At 38.7% G+C, this 25,195-nt stretch overlaps 1 protein-coding gene across 1 annotated transcript; it reads left to right on the forward strand.

Annotated features, from left to right (window-relative positions):
• Positions 1-10,316: 10,316 nt before the first annotated feature.
• Positions 10,317-10,805, forward strand: LOC145640245 (uncharacterized). Its single transcript, XM_081691547.1, has one exon. The coding sequence runs from the start codon at positions 10,317-10,319 to the stop codon at positions 10,803-10,805; it is 489 nt and encodes a 162-aa protein (XP_081547673.1).
• The last annotated feature ends 14,390 nt before the right edge of the window (positions 10,806-25,195 follow it).

Here is a 25,195-nt window from a genome sequence, read left to right on the forward strand (position 1 = left end):
GCTTCTTCCTTGCTTGGTCATTAAGGTCCCAACTTGATTTCTTTGCAAAGGTGATTCTCCAAGTACCTACACAAGCAAACAAAGAAAGGAAATAAAAGGGAAAAAGAGCCAAATAAAAGGAAAACACGAGAAAAACACGAGAACCATAAAGAAGAGAGGAGAAAGAGAAACTAAAGGAAAAAGGACAAAAAATAAGAGAAGAAAGTATGAAAAAGGGAAAGAAATAACCCTAAAAGACTACCCTATGAGTGCCATTAATGACACTCATCAGATAGTATTTTACAACAATTAACATTTTGTTAGGTAGTTTCTTACAACATTTTTCCATTTATTAGGTAGTTTTTTACAACATTTTTTTTATTAGGATTAAGTAGTTTTTGACAAAAAGTCCTTTATTTAAAGAGGATTTTTGCTTGATTAATTTATATTGTATTTTACTTTTCTATAATGCTTATTATAGATGCCGTATGACTTTCAATTAATGATATTTTATCTTTCCCTTAAAAAAAATCAAGATAATTTATTATACAAATGTTTGAAATTTAATATCAACATATAATCAAAAGAGTGAAGAAAGGGAAAAAAGAGGAAGTAGTCATTACAACTCACAATTGCTATATATTTTTATTTAAAAATACTACTATAATTAAAACACAAAGTATTGGTTGCGGCAAGCCGCACCCAATGTTTGTCAGTCTAGAAATATTATCGTCATCTTCTTGCGACAATGAAGAACAAATTTCCACCCGATGAGAAATTGGTGGTGGTTATGACGAAGGAGAGGAGCGAGGTCATCCATGGTAGAAGAGAGAGAAAGTTTAATTTCTTGATATTCTCGGATATTTCAAAAAATGCCCAAAAAACAGAATAGGGGCTTTATTATGTGATGTATAATTGTTGAAATTAAATTTCCCACATGATTGTATGTTGAATAGTGAGTATTTTGATAACATATGCATGTATTTTTGGTCGAGAAATGAGAAATTTATGTTATACCCATGACCTTGAGTACGAGATCTTCAATGAAGGTTATGCCATTTTTATACATATCATCAAACAAATTATACATATTCTTAAACAAGTTATACATATCCTCTATTTGCTTGATGATATCCTCTATTGGCTACATGATATCATGGTTGAATAATATTCTCTATTAGCTATATGAAATCATTTATGATTGTGTCTATGATATTCTTTATTGGCTGGATGATATCCTCTATTGGCTATATGATATCATCCAGCCATGATACCATATAGCCAATAGAGAATATCATCCAGCCAACAGAGGATATTATCCAGCTAGCAGAAATATCATTCAGCCAATAGAGGATATCATCTAGCCAATACAAATATTATCTAGCCAATAAAGGTTATCATCCTGTTAATAGAGGATATCATCCATCTAATAGATGATATCATCCAGCTAGTAAAAATATCATCCAAACCAATAAACGATATCATATAGCTAATAGAGGATATCATCCAACCTATTGAGGATATTATCTCGCCAATTGAGGATATTAAAAATCCACATTTTGTCAGTCCGGACTTACGAAACATTTTGTCAGTCCGAACTGACACAATACCTTCTCTAATTAAAATAATAATTCATAACAAGAACATTTTCTTACATTAGCTAAAAAAATAAAAAAATATTATAGGGAGTAATTAATTACCCCATTTTATTATACTTGTAACACATGTTCTTTACATTCTATTGGAGGAAGGGATTAGAGAAAGTAAATAAACGAATTAATTTAAACTTTTCTACCAGCTTGACACTTTTTTTTTTTTTTTTTTTTTTTTTTTTTTTTTTTTTTTTGATGTTAAAAGTTGTTTTAAGGATTTTTTTTGAAAAACTACCTTTTAAACCCTAGATTTTGCGAAAAACTACCCTAAAAACAAAATGTTGTAATTAATTACCTTATAAAGTATTAAATACTATAACTGACTACCTTCCACCAGAATGAAACATTTGACTTTTATTTCCCGAAATTGACCATGTCATGTGAGAATCACGTGACCCTTGAATGTCTTAATTCCCTTATTTTCCCCAAATTTTTCCGCTTTTCACCAATTCATCCCATATAATTATTAAAGCCTTAAAGGGGTTGCAAATAAACAATATAAAATATGATTATTCGTATTGTTAAGGAAAAGAGTTGGTATAAAGCGGAAAAATTTGGGGGAAAGGGGAATTAACTCATTAAAGGTTCATGTGACCCTTACGTGACATGGTCAACACCGAAAAATAAAAGTCAAATGTGTTATTCTGGTGGGAGGTAGTCAATTACAACATTTTATACTTTATATGGTAGTTAGTTACAACATTTTGTTTTTAGGGTAGTTTTTCGCAAAATTCGAAATTTTAAAAGGTAGTTTTTTACAAAAAATCCTTTTTTTAATTAAGTTGTGCGTTTACCTTAATTAGTGTGTTAGATTATCTCCAATGGCAAGCTACAATGCCTTTGTAGATTGCTTTTTCACATAAATTTCTAAGCTACAACACTTTTAAGCAACAAATTGTTCCAACGGTAAGCCATAACATATGTAGTTTGCAAAAAATAAAATTAAAAAAAAATATATATAATTATACACATGTTAAAATACGAATGGAGTTTATTTATCTGTTTTTCAATCAAGCATGTAGCTTGGTTGTGCTACAGTTGCTTGCATGTTGCTCAATTTTTTGTTGTCCAACGATAAGCATGTAGCTAGAAACTTTATTTAAATTGCAAGCAACTCCTTATAATTGAACCATTGAAGATGCTCTTACAAATGTAAGGAAATAGTGAGTTACACCTTACGCTTTACCTAATGCTAAAAATAGTGTGTTAAAAATGTTTACAACTATTACGAAATATGTTATATTTACAAAACAAAAATAACAAAAATGTTGATCACGTTACAAGTACGTAGATGAGCTTCTTAGGTTCTTTGTCGGTCAATCTTGTGAATACTGCTGATCACGTTACAAGTACGTTACAAGAGAACTTGTTGCATGCTGATCTTCTTGATATCCTTTATTGTCCAAGTCGATCTAATATCATTTGTATAATTTAATTAATCTATTTAGTCCAGTCAATAAAGAGAACAATTCACGTTTCAAATATATCTTCCATATTTATTTTCTTTTGGAATTTTTTTTAATTTATCACCAAAAAATGTACCTAATTTCTATCTAACCACCCGAATTATTTTTTATTTATTTTAAATTACCACCCAATAATTTAATTAGTTACTCAGATTACCACCCAATTTAAAATTCCGGTGAAATTTAGTCACGTGGCCCCCACCGTAGTTACTTCCCTCCATTTTTTTTCGACTTTTTTCTCTTTCTCATTCAATTCTCCCAACCAACTCCATTCCTTATTCATTTTTCTCCCTTAATTCACAGCAAATTACCCTTTTTTTTCCTTAATTCTTAACATATCATCACATTGAAACCCTAATTTTGTTTTTAAAAACCTAATTAATTCAATTGCCTTCAAAGCCCTAATAATTCCCCCAATTAAATTGACACAAATTCCCCCAATTTAATTGACAAGAGAACCCTAATTTTTACAGATTAAAAGGTTACCTGAAGCGAATTGATTTTCTGTCGCTGTTAGGGCTGCTACTGTTGTTACAATTCACCTCTAATTTGTGGAACTTGTAAAGAAATTTAAGATGAGATGGCAGATTTAGTTAGGGGAAGTGATTGATAGGAAGAATCGGGGAAGGAAAACTGTTAGAAAGCAAAAAAATAGCCGTTTCTAGCCGTTGATTGGGCCCACGTGACTAAATTTCACCAACATTTCAAATTGGGTGGTAACCTAAGTAACTATTTAAATTATTGGGTGGTAATTTAAAATAAAAAAATTTCGGGTGGTTAGATAGAAATTAGGTATATTTTTGGGTGGTTAATTAAAAATTTTCCTTTTCTTTTTATTTTTTGACATGCATATTAAGAGTAACTAGTATGATAATATAGGCACGCTGGAAGTTCTTAAAATAAAATCAAGGAAAGTTACATATTTATCCTTTTGACTATTTCTATTTAAATGGGTATTATTGCTGATTAATGCTGTTGTTTAAAGACTAGCTGTGACATCTTTTGATGTTGGTTATAACTAGCTCTTATGGGGAATTAATGGGTGGATGTTACATCACTTGATTGAAGATCGTTTCCCCCTTCTAGTCGTTTTGCCTTCTCAATTACTTTATAAATCAACCATCTTCTTCTCCAAATGCATATTACAAAAATTAGCTATATCTTTTATCTTCTCTTAAAAATATCCCATTTTGTTTTTGGGCAAGTATTCTGAGTTCCACGCACTCATGTTGGTGAGTGCACTTAAATACTGGTGCCGTGTTTATCCTTGGAGGATGACAACTTGATGTCTACTGCACCGGGGTAGCATAGAATTGTCTTTTAGGTAAGTGGTTCACCACGATACGACAATTGTCAATTTCGTTTACACAACATTGATATTAGTATGTATCATATTATATTTGCTTATTTTCTAACAATCTAAAGATGATTTATTGCTTCCAGAAATTTGATTCTTGAAATGTTATATTAGAATCTCTTATTATACAAAATTGTGAATGTTGACATATTAATTAAGATATGTTTTTATTTGGAAATATTATGTTAAGTATGTTGTAAGGCTATCGATGAAAATAATTTCATTAAATAAATGAGTTACTGTTTTCTCGTATTCTTGTACAATATTGTAACCTCTAATTTGGTTTGATTCTGTTTATATATGGTGGACATGGTTAATAGGCTTGGTTTATTTGCACATGGGTTTGTGTTTATATGATGCATGAGTAGATTTTCCTCACTGATTATTTAGTGGGTTCATCATATTGTTAATTTGGTATGTTAATATTATATAATTAGCCTTTTGACCCGTTCGATGCACGACTTGTTACTTAGGTTATTTTTCTTGAAAAGTGTCGGTGTTGTTGTGGCATTTAGCTAGGTATATATACATAGATATTGTAGGGCATGAAATGACACATTGGTTTAAGTTATATTCAAGTTAAGGAGATAAAAAAATATTTTATTGTTAATGTAATGAACGCTAATTAGTTTAACTTTAATTTACTATATTGAATATGAAACACTTAATGTTCTTACTTAAATTTGTAAGTTTTAGAATGCATAAAGATTAAAGATTCAAACATTATTTATATATTTTGTTTTTATATTAAAATGGGAATTTAAAAAGAAAGTATTAAACATGTGGCATATGAGTGATTATAGTGACATGTGGCTTAGTATAGATTTGTGGTTTGTGTTTTTAAATACTAAATATAGATATAGATGTGTATTTTATACGTTAGTTGTTAAACTTTTAGATAAAATACTAGCATAGTTCCCGTGCGATGCACGCTTTATAAATCATATTATTAATCCCACAGGAAAAAAATAAAAACAATTCAATTAGTAATAAAAGGCTCATTTTCACTAACAATTTAATTATTAAAATTTTCTTTAGTCGCAGTAATGGCCGATACAGAAATTACAGAATGTGATTTGAATAACGTTTTACGTCATTGGCATTTGTTTTAATATTTTATTCGCTTTTTTTTTAATAATTGTTTTATTAATTGAAAAATAAACGAATAATGCTCCACATAACTATATCAGAGAAAATAATTAAAAAAAATATAAGAGAAATAGACAGATTCATTTCCTATTCCCGTCAGGAAAAACAAAATATTTTCTTGTCATATCATCTGCTTCAATAGCTATATTATAATCTATATTTGTTTTACCCGTCACACTTACCAAATCTATAGACACAATAACAACATTATATCTTATACACTATATATAAATTTTTGGAATATTTTTGGCTAGGAACAAATTGATCAACTTTTTGTAATAAATTATTTGGAATCAATCAAAGTCAATAAAATATATTTTGAATCAATGTGTTTCTGGTGCAGCTGGCCGCACGGTACGGTAGGGTGCCTTATTAGTAACCCCTAAAGTAACCCCTCTAGTAACCCCTAAAGTAACCCCCAAGTAACCAATCCCACTTAAGTAACTCCTCTAGTAACCCCCCAAGTAACCACACTTAAGTAACCCCCCAATTAACCTCTTTAGTAACCCCTGACCGGACCTAGTAACCCCTAACCAACCAAGTAACCCCCAACCTAATAACCCCTTACCGACCAAGTAACCCCACTTAAGTAACCCTTCAAGAAACTAATCTAATAACCCCTGGTAACCTCCCTAGTAAACCCTAACCAAGTAAGTAACCCCTAACAAAGTAAGTAACCCCTAACAAAGTAAGTAACCTTAATCCTATATACCACCTCAAAGCTTAAACTCCACTACACCACTACCTGCTGCACCTCACTTATCACACAAACCACTACATACCCCACACCACCACCACAACAAATAAGTTTTCTAGGTAAAATTACACCAAAATTCAACAGAGAAGTTTTCTAGGTAAATTATACCAAAAAGAGGATCCAATTCTGACTATAAACTATCAATTCCAACTACCACAATTAGTGTCTACTAAATAAAAATAAAGATCTTAAAAGTGCACAAATCATCATAAGATCTGGAAGACAAAGAAAGATGACCGACAAAATGAAAACAATGGCGTTTTGTTCATGTTCAACCGGTGTATATTAAGATTTCGACTTCACCAAAACACACACCCTCAGATTAACACCTTCTCCCATAATGAAATATTCAACGAAGATGAAGACAACGACGGCAGAGACGAAGATGACGGCGGAGGAACAAAAATCAATAGGAAATAGGAATAAAATTGATGAATTTGTACTCAAATCTATTGAAATTTGGGGGAAATGTAAGGGTTTGGAGCTTCGAGGAGATATAGGTTGGGTTGGAGCTTCAACGACGACGACTATCGACGATGGTTTCGGAATTTGTGTTTTCTAAGTAAATAAGATGAAGGATCTGAGCTTAGAGGAGAAGAAAAGAGGAGAGAGAAAAGAGACAAAGAATAAAAATAAAATAAAATTAATGGTGGCTGGCCGTACGGTGTGGCCAGCCACATATGAAACTTAATTCAATATAATTTATATAACAAAAACTAACCAAATATATGCAACACAATATATCAAGTCTTTGCTGTCTCATTACAAATACGGAGTATAAGATAAACGAATCAGTGATTGATTGATTGATTTGTTTGTCTTATAGTATAATGCATTAATTGATTGGTGTTAATTAGAATATTCTAATTAACAACATTACTATATGTAGAACAACATAAAATTATTGCTAATAACGACTATATAGTTAGTATCGTACCCGTGAACTGCACAATTTTATTTTGAATCAAAATAATATTTTTTTCTCAAAATTCTTAAAAGTAATAGCACTGTCAATATATGAATATTACAGTGTTAAATACGAGTAGTTGCAAAACATTTTACTCCTATATATATATTTTCCTATCAAATGTCTTATTTAACTTGTATTCATCTTGTTTAGACTGATTTTTGCTTCAATTTTCTTATGAAAAAAAAAGAAAATGTCATTGCAAGAGACATTGTACATAAGCTGAAAGGACAATTAAAGTTAAATTTATATTCAAGTTTCTAAATTTTTTTAAAGCAACATTTCAACTTAATATTCAATACTTGTCAAGGAGTACAATAATCGATAAAATTAATTATAACACTATTTTGTGTTGTACCTTTATTGACTCCATAATTGATCTCAAACTAAAGTCTACCAATAATATTTTTACATTTTAGTAGAAAAAACAATATTAGGCTTTCAATATACAAAATATTTTGTTTCCTTATACCACTTAAATTATATTTATTCAAATTATTTATTCAATAACTTGATGACTTTTGTAATCATAGATGAAGTAAATGTTGGAAAGATATTATGAGTTATTTGTAGTATTAGAGTAAGAGAATCTACATAGTTACACTATAAAAATTACAGGTAACATTTAAGAATTATAATACATAGAGTATAATTTATTGCTAAAAAAATACTAAATTTAGTTAGGAAATCATGAATATCCTATGCATGTATAGAACTTGCTTTTTATTGATAGATTTAAGTTTGAAGTTTTACAAAAATAATTATGCTTGATTATGTAAATAATAATTATTAAAAATATTTATATAAATAAGATAAGCAAATGAGGGAGTGACATTTGTCACATTGAGGCGCTTGTCTTTTAGTATATTATATAGATAGATAAATTAGTATATGTAATCTTCTTTTGATACTTAAGCTAGTATTTAAATATAGAATATTTTGTGAAGAATTATCTTATACAAGTCAATTTTTGTAAAAACTACCTTATTAAAAAAAATGTTGTAAAAACTACTTTTAAACAATAAATGTGGTAAGAAATTACCTTACAAAATAATTAATATTGTAAAAAGCTATCTTTTGCCGAATTATTGCATTGAATAAGAGACGTATAATGACCAATTTTCAATCTTTAATTATTTTCTCCTTTTTTCACCCAATTTCTCCATAGCCCCCTCATAACCCCTAATTTCCTTTCACTTTTGTTGTTAAATTAAGCACATGGTAACAAATTACACCAACTTTTTTTACGGATACAACATTTAGTTTTTATAAGGTAGTTTCTTACAACAATTTTTCTATTAGGTAGTTTTTCACAAAATTTGATGTATATAAGATAGTTTTTAACAAAAGTCCTTAATTATATATTGCTCATAATTAAAGGTGGGCATGGGCCAGGCCGGCACGCGGGTGGCACGAGCCCGGCACGACGGCCTACTTGTGGGCCGTGGGCCGTGCCGTGAACACAAATATTGAAAATTGGCATGGCACGGCACGGGCACGATCGTCGGCCCGCCGGCACAACCCAACATATATATATATATATCAATTTTGTATAATATATATATTTTTAAAAATAAAAAAATTAAAAAAATCATGGTGGCTCGCAGAATGGCACGACACGACCCGCCAAGCACGTGGGCCGTGCCGTGCCATGGACTAGGGTGTGCCAAAACTTGTCACGGAACGACACGGCCCGCCACCAAGCCGGCACGGCACGAGCCCGACTCCGACAAGGCCAAGCACGTCCCGCGACGGCACGGCACGGTACGATGCCCATCTTTGCTCATAATATTGTGTTGATGACTACTTATATAATCATCAGGAGCAGAGGGAGGAAGGATAGATGTCTCCCCATTAAAAAAAATCTATTTTTTTTAAATTTTATTAAAAAAACATTAAAATAAATAAATGAAGGATATACTGTATGACAGGATACCGATAACTGCTACAGTGCCGATAACTTTACTAATACTAGTAATACGGATATGAATCTTTTGGACAAAAATACTAAAATCGGTACCGGTATGTAATGTCATGCATATCGACTCCTCTTAAAACTGAGCACGTGGCATTAATTAGTCGGCACTTGGTACAAAGGTGGTTTGCATGGCATGCATCCATCTGGTAGGAGAAATCATTATAAATAGGTGAAATTAACCATTTAAAAGGGGGCATTAATTACTATCTCTCTCTCTCTAAAAATTTCTCTCTCTTCATATCGTCTTCTCTTTTCTCTTAAACACTTTCTAACTTTATCATCGGAGTGGTTATTCCCAGATTCACCCTGGGGTTAGCTAATCTCTGCCTTATGTGTTATTTGGATGATAGGAGCTTCACGGACTTCAGATTCAAACTTTTGGATCTCGGATACGGGTTGTTGGATCTCAACCGAAACAATTTGGCGCTAGAAGGAGGGGGTAGTGATTCATTCTATCGCCTAAGGACCTCACACAGAGAAATCATGGCCGTTAACAAAGAGACACTTGGAAGTAACAATGGGACGAGTAGGATAATAAATCCTAGAGTTGGAGTGCAGCCAAAGGTTGAAATAGTGGATGAAACCCACACTTTGGAAGAGAATCAGTTCAATATGCTGATGACTCCAGAACAACATGTTGGAATAGTAGCAGATCCCATGGCCGAGTTCACCCCAGAAGATTTGGAAATAGCGGCAAGGGTAATGTCAACTATGAGCAAGAAAAGAAAAGAAGCAGAGGCTGGAATCGCTAGGGGGGAAGGAGGGGTGCATGTTGTGAATTTTGACAGTCAATTCAATCGTAAGATAAATTCACCAAGGCAGCCCCGCAGAGAAATGTTGCTGCAAAGGACACAAGAAACCTCTCATGAGACAGAGGTATAATCCTCCAGTCGAGCCGTCAATGCTAGAAATCAGCGATAAAGAAGGTCACCAGATGAAAGGCAAGGGGTGATTAAGACGATTGTCCAGTTAAGGGCATCACCGTTCAGACAAGATATTTTGGATCAACCAATGGAAAAGATAAAGATGCCAACATGTAGATATGATGGAAGAGGTTACCCAAGAAGATTCATAACGTCCTATGAAGGACATATGATTTTGTACACCAACTCAGATGCGGTTTGGTGCAAGGTCTTTTCGACTACTGCAACTGGAGCGGCAGCTGATTGGTTTAATAACCTAGAAAGTGGTGCGCTGGATAGTTTTGAACGGCTGATAGAGATGATTGTGGGGCAGTATATTAGCAATAGTGTTCGACAGAGAACCTCAGGAGAATTGATGGCCAAAGGGCAAAAAGCAGATGAGTCTCTAAGGGACTACATCAGAAGGTTCAATAATCAAGCCAATACAATTCCAAAGGTGCAGCAGGAGATAACCGTTATGGTGTTAATGAACTGCCTGAACGACTCTGAGTTCAAACAGTATCTAACAAGGAAAAATTTTCAGACACTGGCAGCGACTTTTAACAAAGCCCATGACTATGTAAAGACTGGGAAATAAATGAAAACAAGTAGCCGAGTCGGCTCAGTCGATATGGAATAACCCTCATCTGAGGGGGATCCTTAGAAGGTGGAAGGTCGAGGAATCCGACCCTAGTAAGGGGGTGGGGGGAGGAAGTCGGCAGGAGGTCAGGGGGGCCAAGGCGCCAATGCGGTACAGCTCGTATACACAACTTAATACGCTTAGGGCTGCCATATACTCTGTTAATCAGAATAGAGAGGATGGGTGAGACCTATGCCCATGAAAGCAAAAGGAAGAGATGCTAAGAAATACCGCATGTTCCACCGAGATGTTGGGCATTATACTTAAGAGTGCACGCAATTGAATGATAACATTGAAGAGCTGAAAAGAAAGGGTCATTTGACACAATACTGATTGCATGCGGGGGAAATCAACCACCATCGTATCGGTAGCCGGAGCGTCAGTAGATAGAAGGAAGGCCTGAGAAGCACCAGGGGAAAATAAGTCAGCAGGGGGATGATGGGAAACCCTTATCGATTGGAAAGAAAATTGACGGGATAACTAGTAAATCAGTTTAACGGAGGAATGATAAGCAGGGCACTGAAACATCTATTGGAGCACCGGCACATAGTGAATGCTCTTAAGTTTGACAGCAGCTCTCGGCCAGCAGAGATACCCGATGTGGTATTTACGAAAGAAGATGCAAGTGGAATTGTCTTCCCCACGATGATCCCTTGGTGCTGATAACAACGATTAACGGAGCCAACATCAAGCGGGTCTTGGTGGATGGGGAAAGTTCAGCTAATGTTCTACTTATGCAAGCATTTAACGAAATGATGATAGGCAGACAATAGTTGATGCCGCCGGTGTCCTATCCGAAAATTGGGTTTAATGGTTCAATGGTGAGGCCAAAAGGAAGCATAATTCTACCGGTTAGGTTTGGAGATGGCACGACCACGAGGGATGTCATGGCAGAATTATTGGTGATAGATGTATCGTCGGCATATAATGCTATTCTTGGAAGGCCGATAATACATGATATACAGGCAGTGGTGTCAACTTATCATCTAACCATCGCCTATGTATCAAATTTGAGGAATGTGGAGAAGGTGCATGGAGGGCTTGCGATGGCAAAGTCGTGTTATGTGACAGCCTTAAAAAATCCAGTATAGAAGGGCCCGATTGTAAATAACCCTAAAAGGGATAGAGAACTGACAGTGCGGGATTTTCAATTGAGAACTTTGATACAAGGCCGATTACAGCCCCTAGGCCGTCACTAGGTGGAGAAACGGTGAAAATTGAACTTCATCCAAGTGATCCAAGCCGGACAGTAAAGGTTGGAGCAGATATGGATGTTGATATGAGATGTCATCTGATTAGCTTGCTGGGGGAAAATGCGGATGTGTTTGCTTTCTCGGCAGATGAAATGCCTGAGATTTATCCTGAGGTAATGGAGCATAAGTTGAACGTTGATAGAAAGTTCAGGCCGGTAAGGCAGAAGAAGCGCAATTTCTTAAATGAGAAGATTAAAGCAATACAAGTTGAGGTTAACAAGCTCTTAGCAGCAGGGTTCATAGAGCCATGCGCGTACCCGAAATGGTTGGCTAATGTTTTCATGGTTAGAAAGCCGACGAAAAAGTGGCGGATGTGTGTGGACTTTACAGATTTAAACAAAGCTTGCCCCAAGTATTACTATCCTTTGCCTCGGATTGATAGGTTGGTAGACGGCCATGCAATGCTTAGCTTTTTGGATGCATTCTCGGGATATCACCAAGTTAGCCTTCAAGAGTCGGACAAGCTGAAAACGGAATTCATAACAAATGTCGGGGTGTATTGTTACAAGGCTATGATGTTTGGATTAAAGAATGCAGGAGCGACTTACCAGAAGCTGGTTGATAAGATTTTTGAAAAGCCAAAAGGGCAAAATGTAGAGGTCTACGTGGATGATACCATTATGAAAAGCAGGCTGAAAGGGGACCACATAGCTGACCTAAAGGAAACCTTTGCTACCGTACGACAGTTTTAGATGAAATTGAACCCAAAAAAGTGTGTATTTGGAGTTTGATCTGGAAATTTTTTGGGATTCATAGTGAGTGAACGAGGCATTGATGCAAACCCTGACAAAGTAAGTGCAATACTCGAGATGAAGCAGCCAAAAACCATTTGGGATATACAAAGGCTTACGGGTTGAATGGCGGGGCTGACTCGGTTTATCAGCAAATCAGCTAATAAGCCTCCCCCTTTTTTGTGGTCTTATGCCAGGATAAGACTTTCGAGTGGGGAAAGGACCAAGCTGACAATCTTGAGGTGGTAAGAAGCCATTTGAGGTCCGTGGCAAGGCCGGAACAAGGTGAACAACTTCAAATATACATCTCGGCCTCGCCAAAGACTGTGGCTGCAGTGTTATTGGTGGAAAGAAGAAATCAGCAAATGCCGATATATTTCGTCAGTCATGTCTTAAATATGGCTGAACGTAGATATCCAGTGATAGAAAAAATGGCATTTGCAGTGGTGACTGCAGCCAGAAAGTTACGACCCTATTTTAATGCGCACCCGATAGAGATACTGACAAATCACCCACTTGAGAAAGCGTTGCATAAGATGGATACATCAGACCCACTACTGAAATGGGCGGTTGAATTGTCAGAATATGAGTTACATTACAAGCCTAGAGTGTCAACTAAGGCAGAAGCCCTGTAAGATTTCATTGTGGAAACTTCTTACAATGATGAATAAGAGGAGTTCTGAGCATGGCAGGTATCGGTAGATGGCTCTGCCACATCAACCGGATCTGGGGCTGGTATTGTGATAATAGATTAATAGCGCCAGATGGCGGGACTTTTGAATATGCCTTGAAATTCAAGTTTAAAGCTACAAAAAATGAAGTCGAATATGAGGCAGCCATAGCTGGGATTTAGTTATCAATAGCGGCGGAGGCAAAGCGCTTGATTCTAAAAACAGATTCTCAGTTGGCGTCAAATCAATTTAGTGGAGATTATGAGGCACGGGAACCCAACATGGTAAAATATCTTGAAAAGATAAATCAGTTGACGGCACAATTACATCATTTTGAGGTACAATTGGTTCCAAGAGCACAAAATGCGCAGGCTGATGCCTTGGTATGATTATCTTGCTAAAGCTTCAATGACCTTGAGAGAACGGTGATAGTTTAAATTCTAAGGCAAAGAAGCATAGATGAAGTTTTGGAGCAGGTTCTATGCATTGAAACCGATAGTCAGTGGTATGATCAGATATTGAGATATCTCCTTTACGGCGCTTTGCCGGTTGATAAAGAAGAGTCTCGAAAGCTGCAAAGGGACAGTGTATATAAGCGGGGATTTTCACTACTGTTGGTGCATAACGACTAATGAGTCACATAGGTTGATCGAAGAAATACATGAAGGTACCTGTGTGAACCATCTCATTGCCTAGGCCTTGTTTAGAGAGGCAATGAGAAGAGGTTTTTACTGGCCAACAATGAACGATAATGCCTCCCGATATGTAAAAAAATGTGAAAAATGACAAAAGTTTTCTCCAGCTATCAACCTACCTCCAAATGACTCAACGGGGTTAACGCCTATACTAAATCCGATTCCTTTTGCCCAATGGGGAATGGATATAGTAGGGCCGTTTTCATCAGCAATAGGTGGAAATAAGTTCCTCTGGTTGGCATTAACTACTTCTCAAAATAGATAAAGGCTGAACTAGTGACAAAGATATCCGCTGCCGAGGTCAAGAAGTTTGTTTTGAATAATATTTTCACAAGGTTTGTGCTACCGATGGCAATGGTTTTTGACCATGCGTCTTAATTTGATTGCAAGCCGATGAAATATCTTTTGGCTACGTATAAGGTCAAATTTGCGTATCCGCAGTATGCCATCCACAGTCCAATGTGACGCGGGTGCATGGAACTTAGTGGAAGAAGTGGAAGACGTACCATGTGTTGTGACACGAAGTCGTTCCAAGCTCCTTGGAGGTCACCTTTTGGGGATAAACATCATCACAGTTGAAGACAAAAAGAATTGAAGAGGTTTGGCCAAACCAAGGAAGTTCGACCGAACCATTCAGGAAGTTTCAAACCGATTTTGTCAGTTTTGCAGCAGTGGTCGAACTCCAAAGGTTCGACCGAACCAAGAGCAGGACAAATCGACCGAACCATCCCTAGGTTCGACGGAACCTACCCACAAGTTCGACCGAACTTACCCTGAGTTCGGCCGAACCTTTTCTCGTTTTTTTGTCAGCTTGTGCAAACTATTTAAGTTGTTTTAAGACTTTTTGCATTTCAATTAATGTTGAACTTTGCTTGATTTTGTAATCAAAGAGACTTTCTCTCTCTACCATAATCTTTGTAATTATCTTGCTTTCTTTGTGATTGCTACCTTGTAATCTCTGTGGTTACACCTTAATCCTAGCTTTACTTGGTATTGGCTTTGATTATGACCCCTATTTCATTAATCTTGGTGATTTTAAGATAGGTTTACCTTATTTTGTTGGTTTGAACTTGTTGTTACTTGATTTCTCCTCCCCTTTTCTTGGGTTTTGTTGGTTATTTCTTATCATTTTGTACCAAGAGCCTGGGTTATTACCCTAGAAAGATCCTACCTTTTTGAATTTCTCTTTCCCCCTCTCAAAAGATCTCATCTTTTCCCACAAAAATTTGAAATTTCTCTCAAAAATACAAGCTTTCTATATTGAAACATGGGTGATAGATACTATTATGAATATGATGAAAATTACTACGAACACTCTAGATTGGATGCTCTAGAAAGGAAGTTTGATAGACTTCTTGAGGTTTTGGAGAATAGAAGAAGTCTTAGAAGAAAGAGAAGCCTTAGTGAAGAAGATGACTCTCACTCTCCTCACCGGAGAAGGGAACACCGCTAACGACACCATGAGGACAACCGTGACCGGGATATCAAGTTGGAATTTCCGGACTTTGAAGGTAATCTTGATCCTAATGAATTTCTTGATTGGGTTAGAAGTATGGAGAATGTGTTTGAATATAAGGGTTATAATGATGAAAAAGGTTTCAAATTGGCCATCCTTAAACTCAAAAAACATGCTTCTTTGTGGTATGAGAACTTAAAGAATCGTAGCAGGAAAGATGGAAAATTAAAAATCACTTCTTAGGAGAAATTGAAGAAACATATGAACAAGGACTTTGTGCCTAAAGATTATTTGCAAGATGCTCATCTTAAATTGAACTCTCTTAAGCAAAGAACTATGTCGGTATAGAAGTATACTAGGGAGTATGAGAAACTTTCTATCATGAGTGGAATTAAAGAAGTACCGGAGCATAATATTGCTAGGTATATAGGTGGTCTTGAAAGAAAGCTTGGGCAAAAGGTTGATGTGCATGCCCATGGACGTTTTGATCAAGTGGTGCAAAAGGCTTTGAAGTTTGAGAAGTATGACAAGGTGAGTAGTGCTAGTGGGTGTACTAATCCTACCTTCAAGAGTTATTTTGCTCCAAAGGGTGACACAAGCAAGCCCATTGCCAAGGATGACAAAGGTAAGGCTCCCATGCACTCTACTGGTTCGATCGGACTTCCTTGGTTTGGCCAAACCTCTTCAATTCTTTTTGTCTTCCAGTGTGATGATGGTTAATCCCGAAAGGTGACCTCCAAGGAGCTTGGCCCGACTTCTTGTCACAACACGTGGCACGTCTTCCACTTCTTCTACTAAAGTTCCATGCACCCGTGTCAAACCCCTCCTCTTCAAAAGGAATTGCCTTCAATTCGGGATCATCATCACCAATATCATCTTCAAAAAGAAAAGGAGAAAGATCACCAACATTAAAGGTAGCATGAACTCCAAAGTCTCCCGATAGTTTGAGTTTGTAAGCATTAGGTCCAACTCTCTCCATAACTTCAAAGGGGCCTTCAGATCTTTGCATGAGCTTGTTCTTTCTCTTAGCCTGGAATCTTTCCTTTCAAAGATGGAGCCACACAAGATCACCTACATTGAATTCCCTTGGCTTTTTGAATTTGTTTTCCATTGCCTTGTAACTCTCATTTTCCTTCTTAATTCTCTTCTTGACATCTTCATGAAGCTTTGTCATCGTTTTAACTCTATCTTTTGCCTCAAAGCTCCACTCCTCTTAAGGGATACTAGGAAACAAGTCAAGTGGTAGGTGGGGATTGAAACCATACACTACTTCAAATGGTGTTTTCCCGATAGCTATGCCATGAGAGCGGTTGTAAGAAAATTCAACTTGAGGTAGCTTAAGATCCTAATCTTTCATGTGTTTTCTAATGATAGCTCGGAGAACGGTGGACATGGTACGATTAGTAACCTTGGTTTGGCCGTTAGTTTGAGGGTGACTAGAGGTACTAAACAAGAGCTTGGATCCCAATAACTTCCACAAAGTCTTCCAAAAGTAGCTCAAGAACTTAGGATCTCGGTCTGACACAATACTTTTTGGAATGCCATGAAGCTTCACTACTTCTCTAAAGAACAAGGTAGCCACATGAGAAGCGTCATCGGTCTTGTGGCAAGGAATGAAGTGAGCCATCTTGCTAAAACGATTAACCACAACAAACACGGAATCATTTTTCCTTTGAGTGCGAGGGAGAGAAACCACAAAATCCATACTAAGATCATCCCAAGGGTGACTAGGGACCGGAAGAGGAGAGTAGAGTCCTTCACGGAATTGACTCTTAGCCTTGTGACAAGCCCCACAACGAGCTATCACATCTTGCACATCACCAAACATTTTGGGCCAATAAAAATGTTCTCGAAGAATGTCATATGTTTTTGCAACCCCAAAGTGTCCGGCTAGTCCTCCTTGATGAGCTTCTTTAACAAGCAACCGTCGATGAGAGCATTTCGGAACACAAAGCTTGTTTCCCTTGAAAAGGAAACCCTCTTGCACCATGAAAGAGCCATCGATCCCTTCCTCACACTTCTTCATCAACCCACCAAAATCCTCATCATCGCTATACAACTCTTTAAGCAACTCAAACCCTAAAAACTTTGCATCAAGAATAGTGATCATACAATGCCTCCTAGAAAGAGCATCGGCAAAAACATTGCTCTTCCCTTCCTTGTACTTCGAAGAGAAAGTGAATGATTGGAGGAATTCAACCCATTTGGCATGCCTTGCATTGAGTTTATGAGAACCATTTATATACTTGAGTGATTCATGATCGGAGTGTAGCACAAATGGTCTAGGCCTCAAGTAATGAGACCAATGATTAAGAGCCCTCACAATAGCATAGAACTGCTTGTCATAGGTTCTATATCTCATTCTTGATCCACCAAGCTTCTCACTAAAATAAGCAACCGGTCTCCCTCCATGCACAAGAACCGCTCCAACTCCAACCCCACTAGCATAACATTCAACTTCAAATGGTTGATCAAAATTCGGAAGAGCTAAGTTTGGAGCCTCACACAACTTATTCTTGAAGGTCTCAAAAGCCCTTTGAGCCGATGGTGTCTACTCAAAAGTACCCTTCTTCATGCATTCAGTCATCGAGGCTAAAATAATGCTAAAATTCTTCACAAACCTTCGATAGAAGGAAGCTAGACCATGGAAACTCTTAACTTGAGTGAGAGTAGTAGGAGTAGGCCAATATTGAATGGCCTCCACTTTACAAGGGTCCATTGAGATCCCTAAATTCGAAATCACATAACCAAGAAAAACAATTATATCCACCATAAAAGTACACTTTTCCAACTTGGCAAAAACCCGCCTACTTCTCAATGTTTCAAATACTTGCCTTAAATGTTTAACATGATTAAGTTCACATTTGCTACAAACAAGTATGTCATCAAAATAAACAACAAATTTACTAATGTAGGGGCAAAGTACCTTGTTCATGAGCCTCATGAAAGTGCTGGGAGCATTAGAGAGCCCAAATGGCATAACTAGCCACTCATAAAAGCCTTGCTTTGTCTTGAAAGCGGTCTTCCACTCATCTCCTTCACGCATGCGAATTTTATGGTACCCCATCCTTAAGTCAATCTTTGAAAACACCTTGGAACCATGTAACTCATCAAGCATATCATCAAGTCGGGGAATAGGGAAGCGATACTTGATGGTGATGTTATTGATGGCCCTACTATCCACACACATCCTCCATGTACCATCCTTTGTCGGAACCAAAAGAGCCAAAACCAAACAAAGGCTAAGGGATTCCCTCACAAATCCTCTTTTAATCAACTCACCAACTTGTCTTTGAAGCTCTCTTGCTTCATCGAGGGTACACCTATAAGTTGGTCTATTAGGGAGTTGTGATCCAGGAATAAGATCAATTTGATGCTCAATTCCCCTAATAGGTGGCAAATCGGGTGGGAGATCATCGGGAAAAACATCATGGTACTCAACCAATACTTCCTTTACAAGGGGGTGGATTGGGTTCTCTCGCTCACTCTCTTGTGTTTCCCTAAGAAGACAAATAAAGACAAGGTGTCCTTGATTTATCTCCTTTCCTATCTCATTTTCCCCAATGAGAAGTTTCTCTTTGATGGTGTTTCCTGTACCCAAAGATTCTTTGTGTTTGATGGTGGGGGACAAGGGGTTGAGTACAATATTCTTCTTATCCATCATGAATGAAAAAGTTTTCTTTCTTCCATCATGCATTACATCTCTATCAAATTGCCAAGGTCTACCAAGCAATACATGACAAGCATCCATATGCAATACATCACAAAGCACCTTATTCTTATATAGCTTTCCAATTGAGAAAGAAGGAAGTGTTTGTTTCGTTACCTTCACCTCATTGTGATTGTTATGCCATTGAAGCTTGTAGGGAGTAGGATGATCGGTGGTTTCAAGATTGAGCTTGATCACCAATGTTGTTGAAGCCACATTAGTGCATGAGCAACTATCAATGATAAGGTTGCAAACTCGATCCTTAATGGTGCAACGAGTTTGGAAGATGTTTACCCTTTGCTCTTCCGCCAAAGGGGTAGAAATGGAGTGAAGTGCCCTCCTCATAACAAGGATTTGACCCTCATCAGCTTCAACTAAAATATCATCCTCTTCATCATAAATAGGGTCTCCGAAATCCCTCTTCTCATCTTTGTACTCGTCATCTTTCATTTCACGAATCATCATAGCTCTACTATTTGGACACTCTACTAGCAAAGATGATCGCAACAAGATGAGCAATCGGAAGACTTGCTACAAGTGTAGAGGTTATGGATATTTTAGGCAGTTTCAAACCCGATTTTGTCAGTTTTGCGGCGCCTCAAAGTTTGATCCTTTGAAGGCCGCCATTTCAGAAGTGATATCTGAGTGACACGTGTCGCACATCCTGAGAGGCCATTTGGGAGTCTCTTAGGGCAACACGTGTCGCTCTCTTAATGATTCAATTGGGATCATCAAATACCCCGAATCATGGGCTGTATCTGCCTGACACGTGTCACCCTCTGGAAGGTCCAAGGTGGCGCCCCTTCTAGTGAAACATGCCAGACTCTGATTGGGCCACTTGGCCGGGTATAAAATACCCAAAACATTTGCCCCTCACAGGGGTCACGTGCTCGGCACGTGACGCCTGTGACAAGTGTCAAGCTGTGAGTGGCCAAAAAGTTACTTTTCACTGTTCACTTAGTTATAGGGTTTTACCCTGAACATTTTACCCTCTCTATAAATAGAGGGGTTGACCTCCCTTACATTCACATTTGCGTGAATCTTTGGGAGAATATTTGAATTTGACTTGCAAAGACTTTGACTTCTTCAGCATCTGACAGTCTGCCATCTTAGTTCGCCTGCTTAACCTGATGCCCTAGACTGACGCCTCTTGTTACCTTCTTCTAAGGTAACCGTCTGATCCCTTCTTTAATTATTTATTTGCATTTTTTCTTTATAAAAAATGGTTTCCCAAATGCACTTGGCACGACCTAGATTAGCGATCAGTTAGTCACCGGGGACGGCTGAATCTAGAACAAGGAGTGCCGAATGCTCGTTCGAGAACTTTCCTTTAAGTACATCTCCAAATCCGACAATGTTTGTGCCCTTGCAGGACATGATGGCTAGAACAAAGCAGACGACAAGAAGATATAGTACGGATGGTTCTTGGTACCATTTGGAAAGTGAGACTGTTTTTTCTAACGGCTCCATTAGGGCGCCTGTCTCTGAAATTAGTAGAGAGCCCCCTAGCACTGTCAGCACTCCCAATGACTCATTCTTAGAGGAGTGTGATGATTATGAGAACCACGGGCCGAGTGGATCGGTGCCGGATGATGAGTTGGGGGAGGACACTGCTGGCACCAGCCGACAGGCCCCCAGCCCTGAAGAGAACTCTGATGATGACTCCGTGTCGTCATCCTCCAACTGCGTCCCCCTTGACTCGGAGAAGGCGCAGTCGAACCTCAATGCTGCCAAAGAGTCCCTCTCTGTTGAGAAGAGAGAGGGCTGGGAGGAGTTGTATGCTTCCAGGCGGCATGAGCGTGCTCCTTATTGTTTGCACGTTGTCGAAGGCAGGCGGCTAACCATAAAGGATGATCTGGCCAAGTTTCTTTCTACCCATGTCATGGGACACGGTCACCTGGCCTAAGATGGCCTGCTATGGTGACCAGTGCTTTGGCTACTACGAGGCGGCCATCCAGGTAGGACTATGCTTCCCTGTCTATCCGGCCGTGGAGAGGATCTTGGACGGATACTAACTGGGTATCTGGAAACTAGCCCCCAATTCTTGGATTAACATTTTAGGCTACGTTGCCGCCTTTGAGATGCTGGAGGTGGAGCCCAGCTTCGAGGCGTTTGCTCATATGCACTACCTGAGCAGGACTCAAAATTCAAGCAGGATCGGCTGGTTTACTTTGATCAACTATTCCCATTATATGATGAATTTGGGGAAAGAGAACAAGTGGAAGTATTGGACAACAAAATTTTACATAGTCTCTTCCCCATATTTCCAAAAGAACAAGTGGTACAACCGTTGGACTCAGTATCCGCTCCTCCTAGCTAGGAAGAAAGCCCTTCCGCCTGTTCCCAGGCAGGCACAAGAGGAGATTTTTTATCAGGGCCTTTTTACTGTGGCCGTCTGAATGAAAAACGAGACGGGGGTCAAGGAAGTCACCCCCCAAAGTTATATTCCCCAATTTGAGTGTCTCTCGGACGAGACGTACTTGGCCGCCTGCGGCCTTAGTACTAAGATGCCGAGAGGAAGCTGGCCTCTTGAATATATTAGCTTTTCTACCCACATTGTTTCTTTTTTATTTCATTGCTAAATCTTTTTGTTATCTTTGGTAGACGTAGCAATGGCCAAGATTCCCTCTCACAAGAAGCCGGTTATCTCTACAGCCTTCTATCGCTCAAACCTCAAGCAAGTGGATGAGCAGCCGCAAAGCGGCACTCCTAAGGTAACAAACTGTTCAGTCCTTGAAAAATTTCTTCAATGAATTACTTTGTGTATTCTGTCTCAAGGTCTCACACTTAAAATTCTTTTCAGGGTGGCTCATCAAAGCCAGCCCCCTCTTCTCAACCGGATCCCAAACTGCGCAAGCAGTCGGCTGGCGACGTTTCTGAGAATCGCAGGAAACACATTGCCACTAAGCCGAAGAAGGGAATGGGCACCTCTTCCCTTACTCAAACTCTAACAAAGCCGGACGCCCAACAACGAGCGTTAAAGAGTGGCAAACAGCCAGTCACCGCTGCTGGCGGCACATTAGGCGGCACAAAGCCGTAGGGGGAGAAGGAGGTAAGTCATCCGACCATCCGACCATACGCTTCAAGAAGTCCAACTGTCTTCAAGAAAATATTAACTTAATTGTATTTGTATTGACAGATGCTCCAGTGAGGCCAACTGTCCTTCAGATGGCTAGGCCGATGCTTAGGACGCTTGATCCTGAGGACAAGGCTGCCGTCAAAGGAGTCGGCACCCTTGACCTTGACGACATACTGGCGCTTCTTTGCGAGGTAAGACTTTATCTTATGACTTGGTTGATATTTTTGCTGAATGGTTTCTAATGAATTTCCTTGCTTTGGACGACTGCAGGCTATGCTGCGCGTGAGCGGTCTTAAAGGGCCACTCAACGATAAGACCAGGGAGGTAAAGGAAGTGAATGCTCGGGCCGCCTCTACTCTAGACAAAGCTTAGTTTGAGATTGTTCAAAATGAGATTCTGACACTTGATATGTTGTATTCCTAAGCGTCAGCAAATCTGCAAAACCAGCAGAACTTGGACGCGACAAAGCAGCGGGTGAAGGAGCTCCGGGAGCAGGTCAAGGGCCTTGAGGAGAAGCTGGAGACTCTCAAGGAGGCGGAATCCAAGGCATCTAACCTTGGGAAGACGGTCAAGAGACTCCGAGGGCGGATGCAAAATCAGGAGACCCAACTCCGGACCAAGTATAGGTCCTTGATGGACATGCCTTGGTCAAACAAATGATGGACGACAATGAGGTCATCATGCGTGCGGCCTGGGCAGCTGTGCAGTCGTCTGCCGATCATCAAACTTGGAAGGCGCAGTTAGATAAGGCAAATGACGAGTTCAATGCCCGACTCCTCAGGGAAGCTCAAGAGTCGGTCGAGAAGGAGGCGGCTGCCAAGAATGCCCCCGAGGAGTTTAGCTCGTCAGGCAGCTCGTCTTCTAGGGATGAAGAGGATGATCAGGAGGGGAATGAGGAGTCAAAGGAGCATGCGCCAGAGGACAAGACGGATGGCGATGCTGAGAAGCTCCCCTGATCTTTAAGCTTTTTGTTTTTTTTTTCTACGGCGGATGGCCAATTATTCTGCTTTTCAGGCCTGTGTGCCGAGTATTCAATGTATCTTTTACCGACCGAGGGGTCAGGGAACATGACAATTTCTGGCTTTGCCAGTTTAACATTTACAGTCGTCAATTTTGACGGCTGTTACTTCTATGAAGCATCCGGTTGTTTAACTAGTTTTATTTATATTGGTGTTTATGCTTTAAATTTTTTTAAAGCTTTCAATTTTCATGCATAGAATTTTGGTTAAGTATTTTAACCTGTATAGTATGCGAATGTTTTTGCCCCTGGCCGGATGTCGCTTGGTTTCAGCTACATGGATTGATTGACTTAGAAATTTTTATACTTTAAAGAGTATGAATGGTTTCTAAGTCAATCAATCACTATGGTGATTGCCCCAAACCAAGCAGCAAACGACCATATGGAGCCGATAATTCTTTAAATGCATCCGGCCAAAGGCCTCGAGTAGTATAGAAAAATTGCTAAGTCTTTTAACTTAACATTTTAATTAAAAACAAATTGGTCTCCCTGCCTTGCCCCATAACAAGGACAGGCGGTAAGGTAGCCTCTAATCCTGAAACAGTAGTCGTCATCCGTCTGTACTAGAATAGCTAGAAGACTCAGTACTTTTTAGATTTTAAGTTAATTTAAATCAAACGACTGCGAGCGCTGCCTTAGCACATTCGGTATGGCCACTTGTTGTTTTCGTAGAGCAATGTGCCACCCAAATGGGAGATGCTTCTCCTCGACGAATTCGCTTGAATGGATGTCGCCGGTTGCTTGACTCATGTTGGAGTAGACAGTCGTACTCATGTTGGAGCAGACGCTAGTTTAAATAATGTTCATCCGGCCATTGGCCTTGTTTAAAGAATTAAATAGTAAGTCATTGACTTAGCTTGAAATAAAGAATAATTAGCTGCCAAGTTAAAAACTTAGTTTATCATCCGGCCATTGGCCTCTCGTCACTTGGACATTAGTTTAGCCACTAAGTTATTAACTTAGCTTAAGGATAGGTTTTAGGTCGACTGTTTTGGTGCAGTCGGGTCCTTTCTTGGGCATCTGCTGTTGGGGCAGACGATCCCTAAATTATATTAAGTTTAAGAGTGTGCTTAGCCTTCTGCATATTATGTAGGCGGTAGCTCGCAGAATCTCGACGTTGGCCGTCTGCACATTGTGCAGGCGATACTCCAACGTCGTCATTAGTAAAAAATTTGGTTCGTCTGCACGTTGTACAGGCGGTACCATAGAGGGTAAGTAGGATCTGCCAGCACATAGTGCATGCAACATCCTTCATTGCTAGGAGCATGGTCCTTCTGCACTTTGTGCAGTCGGTTCTCAAAATAAAGAAAATAAAGACAAGTATGAAATGAAGGCAAAATTTCATTAACAAGTCAAAAACTTAACAAAGTTTCAGAAGTAATACTTCTTCAGGTTATCTACATTCCAAGTTTTAGGTAGCTTCATGCCATCTAGTGTTTCCAAGCGTTAGGTGTCGCCTCTTACTTCTTCATAGATTCGGTAGGGGCCTTCCCACTTCAGGGTTAACTTCCCTTGTTCATTCGCCCTACCGATTGCTTCCATTTTCCGTAACACAAAGTCCCCAATTTTTAAAGGGCCCTTATGCACTCTTTTGTTGTAAGCTCGAGTCATTCTCAGACGGTAGATCTCATGGTGCAAGGCAGCATTGCCCCTGCGCTCTGGGAGTGAGTCCAATTCCAGGCGCATCACCTCCTAGTTTGCCTCTTCATCATATAGCATAATCCAAAGAGTCGGCT

This window comes from Chenopodium album, chromosome 7 (assembly GCF_948465745.1).
Source record: "Chenopodium album chromosome 7, dcCheAlbu1.1, whole genome shotgun sequence".
Classification (NCBI taxonomy): domain Eukaryota; kingdom Viridiplantae; phylum Streptophyta; class Magnoliopsida; order Caryophyllales; family Amaranthaceae; genus Chenopodium; species Chenopodium album.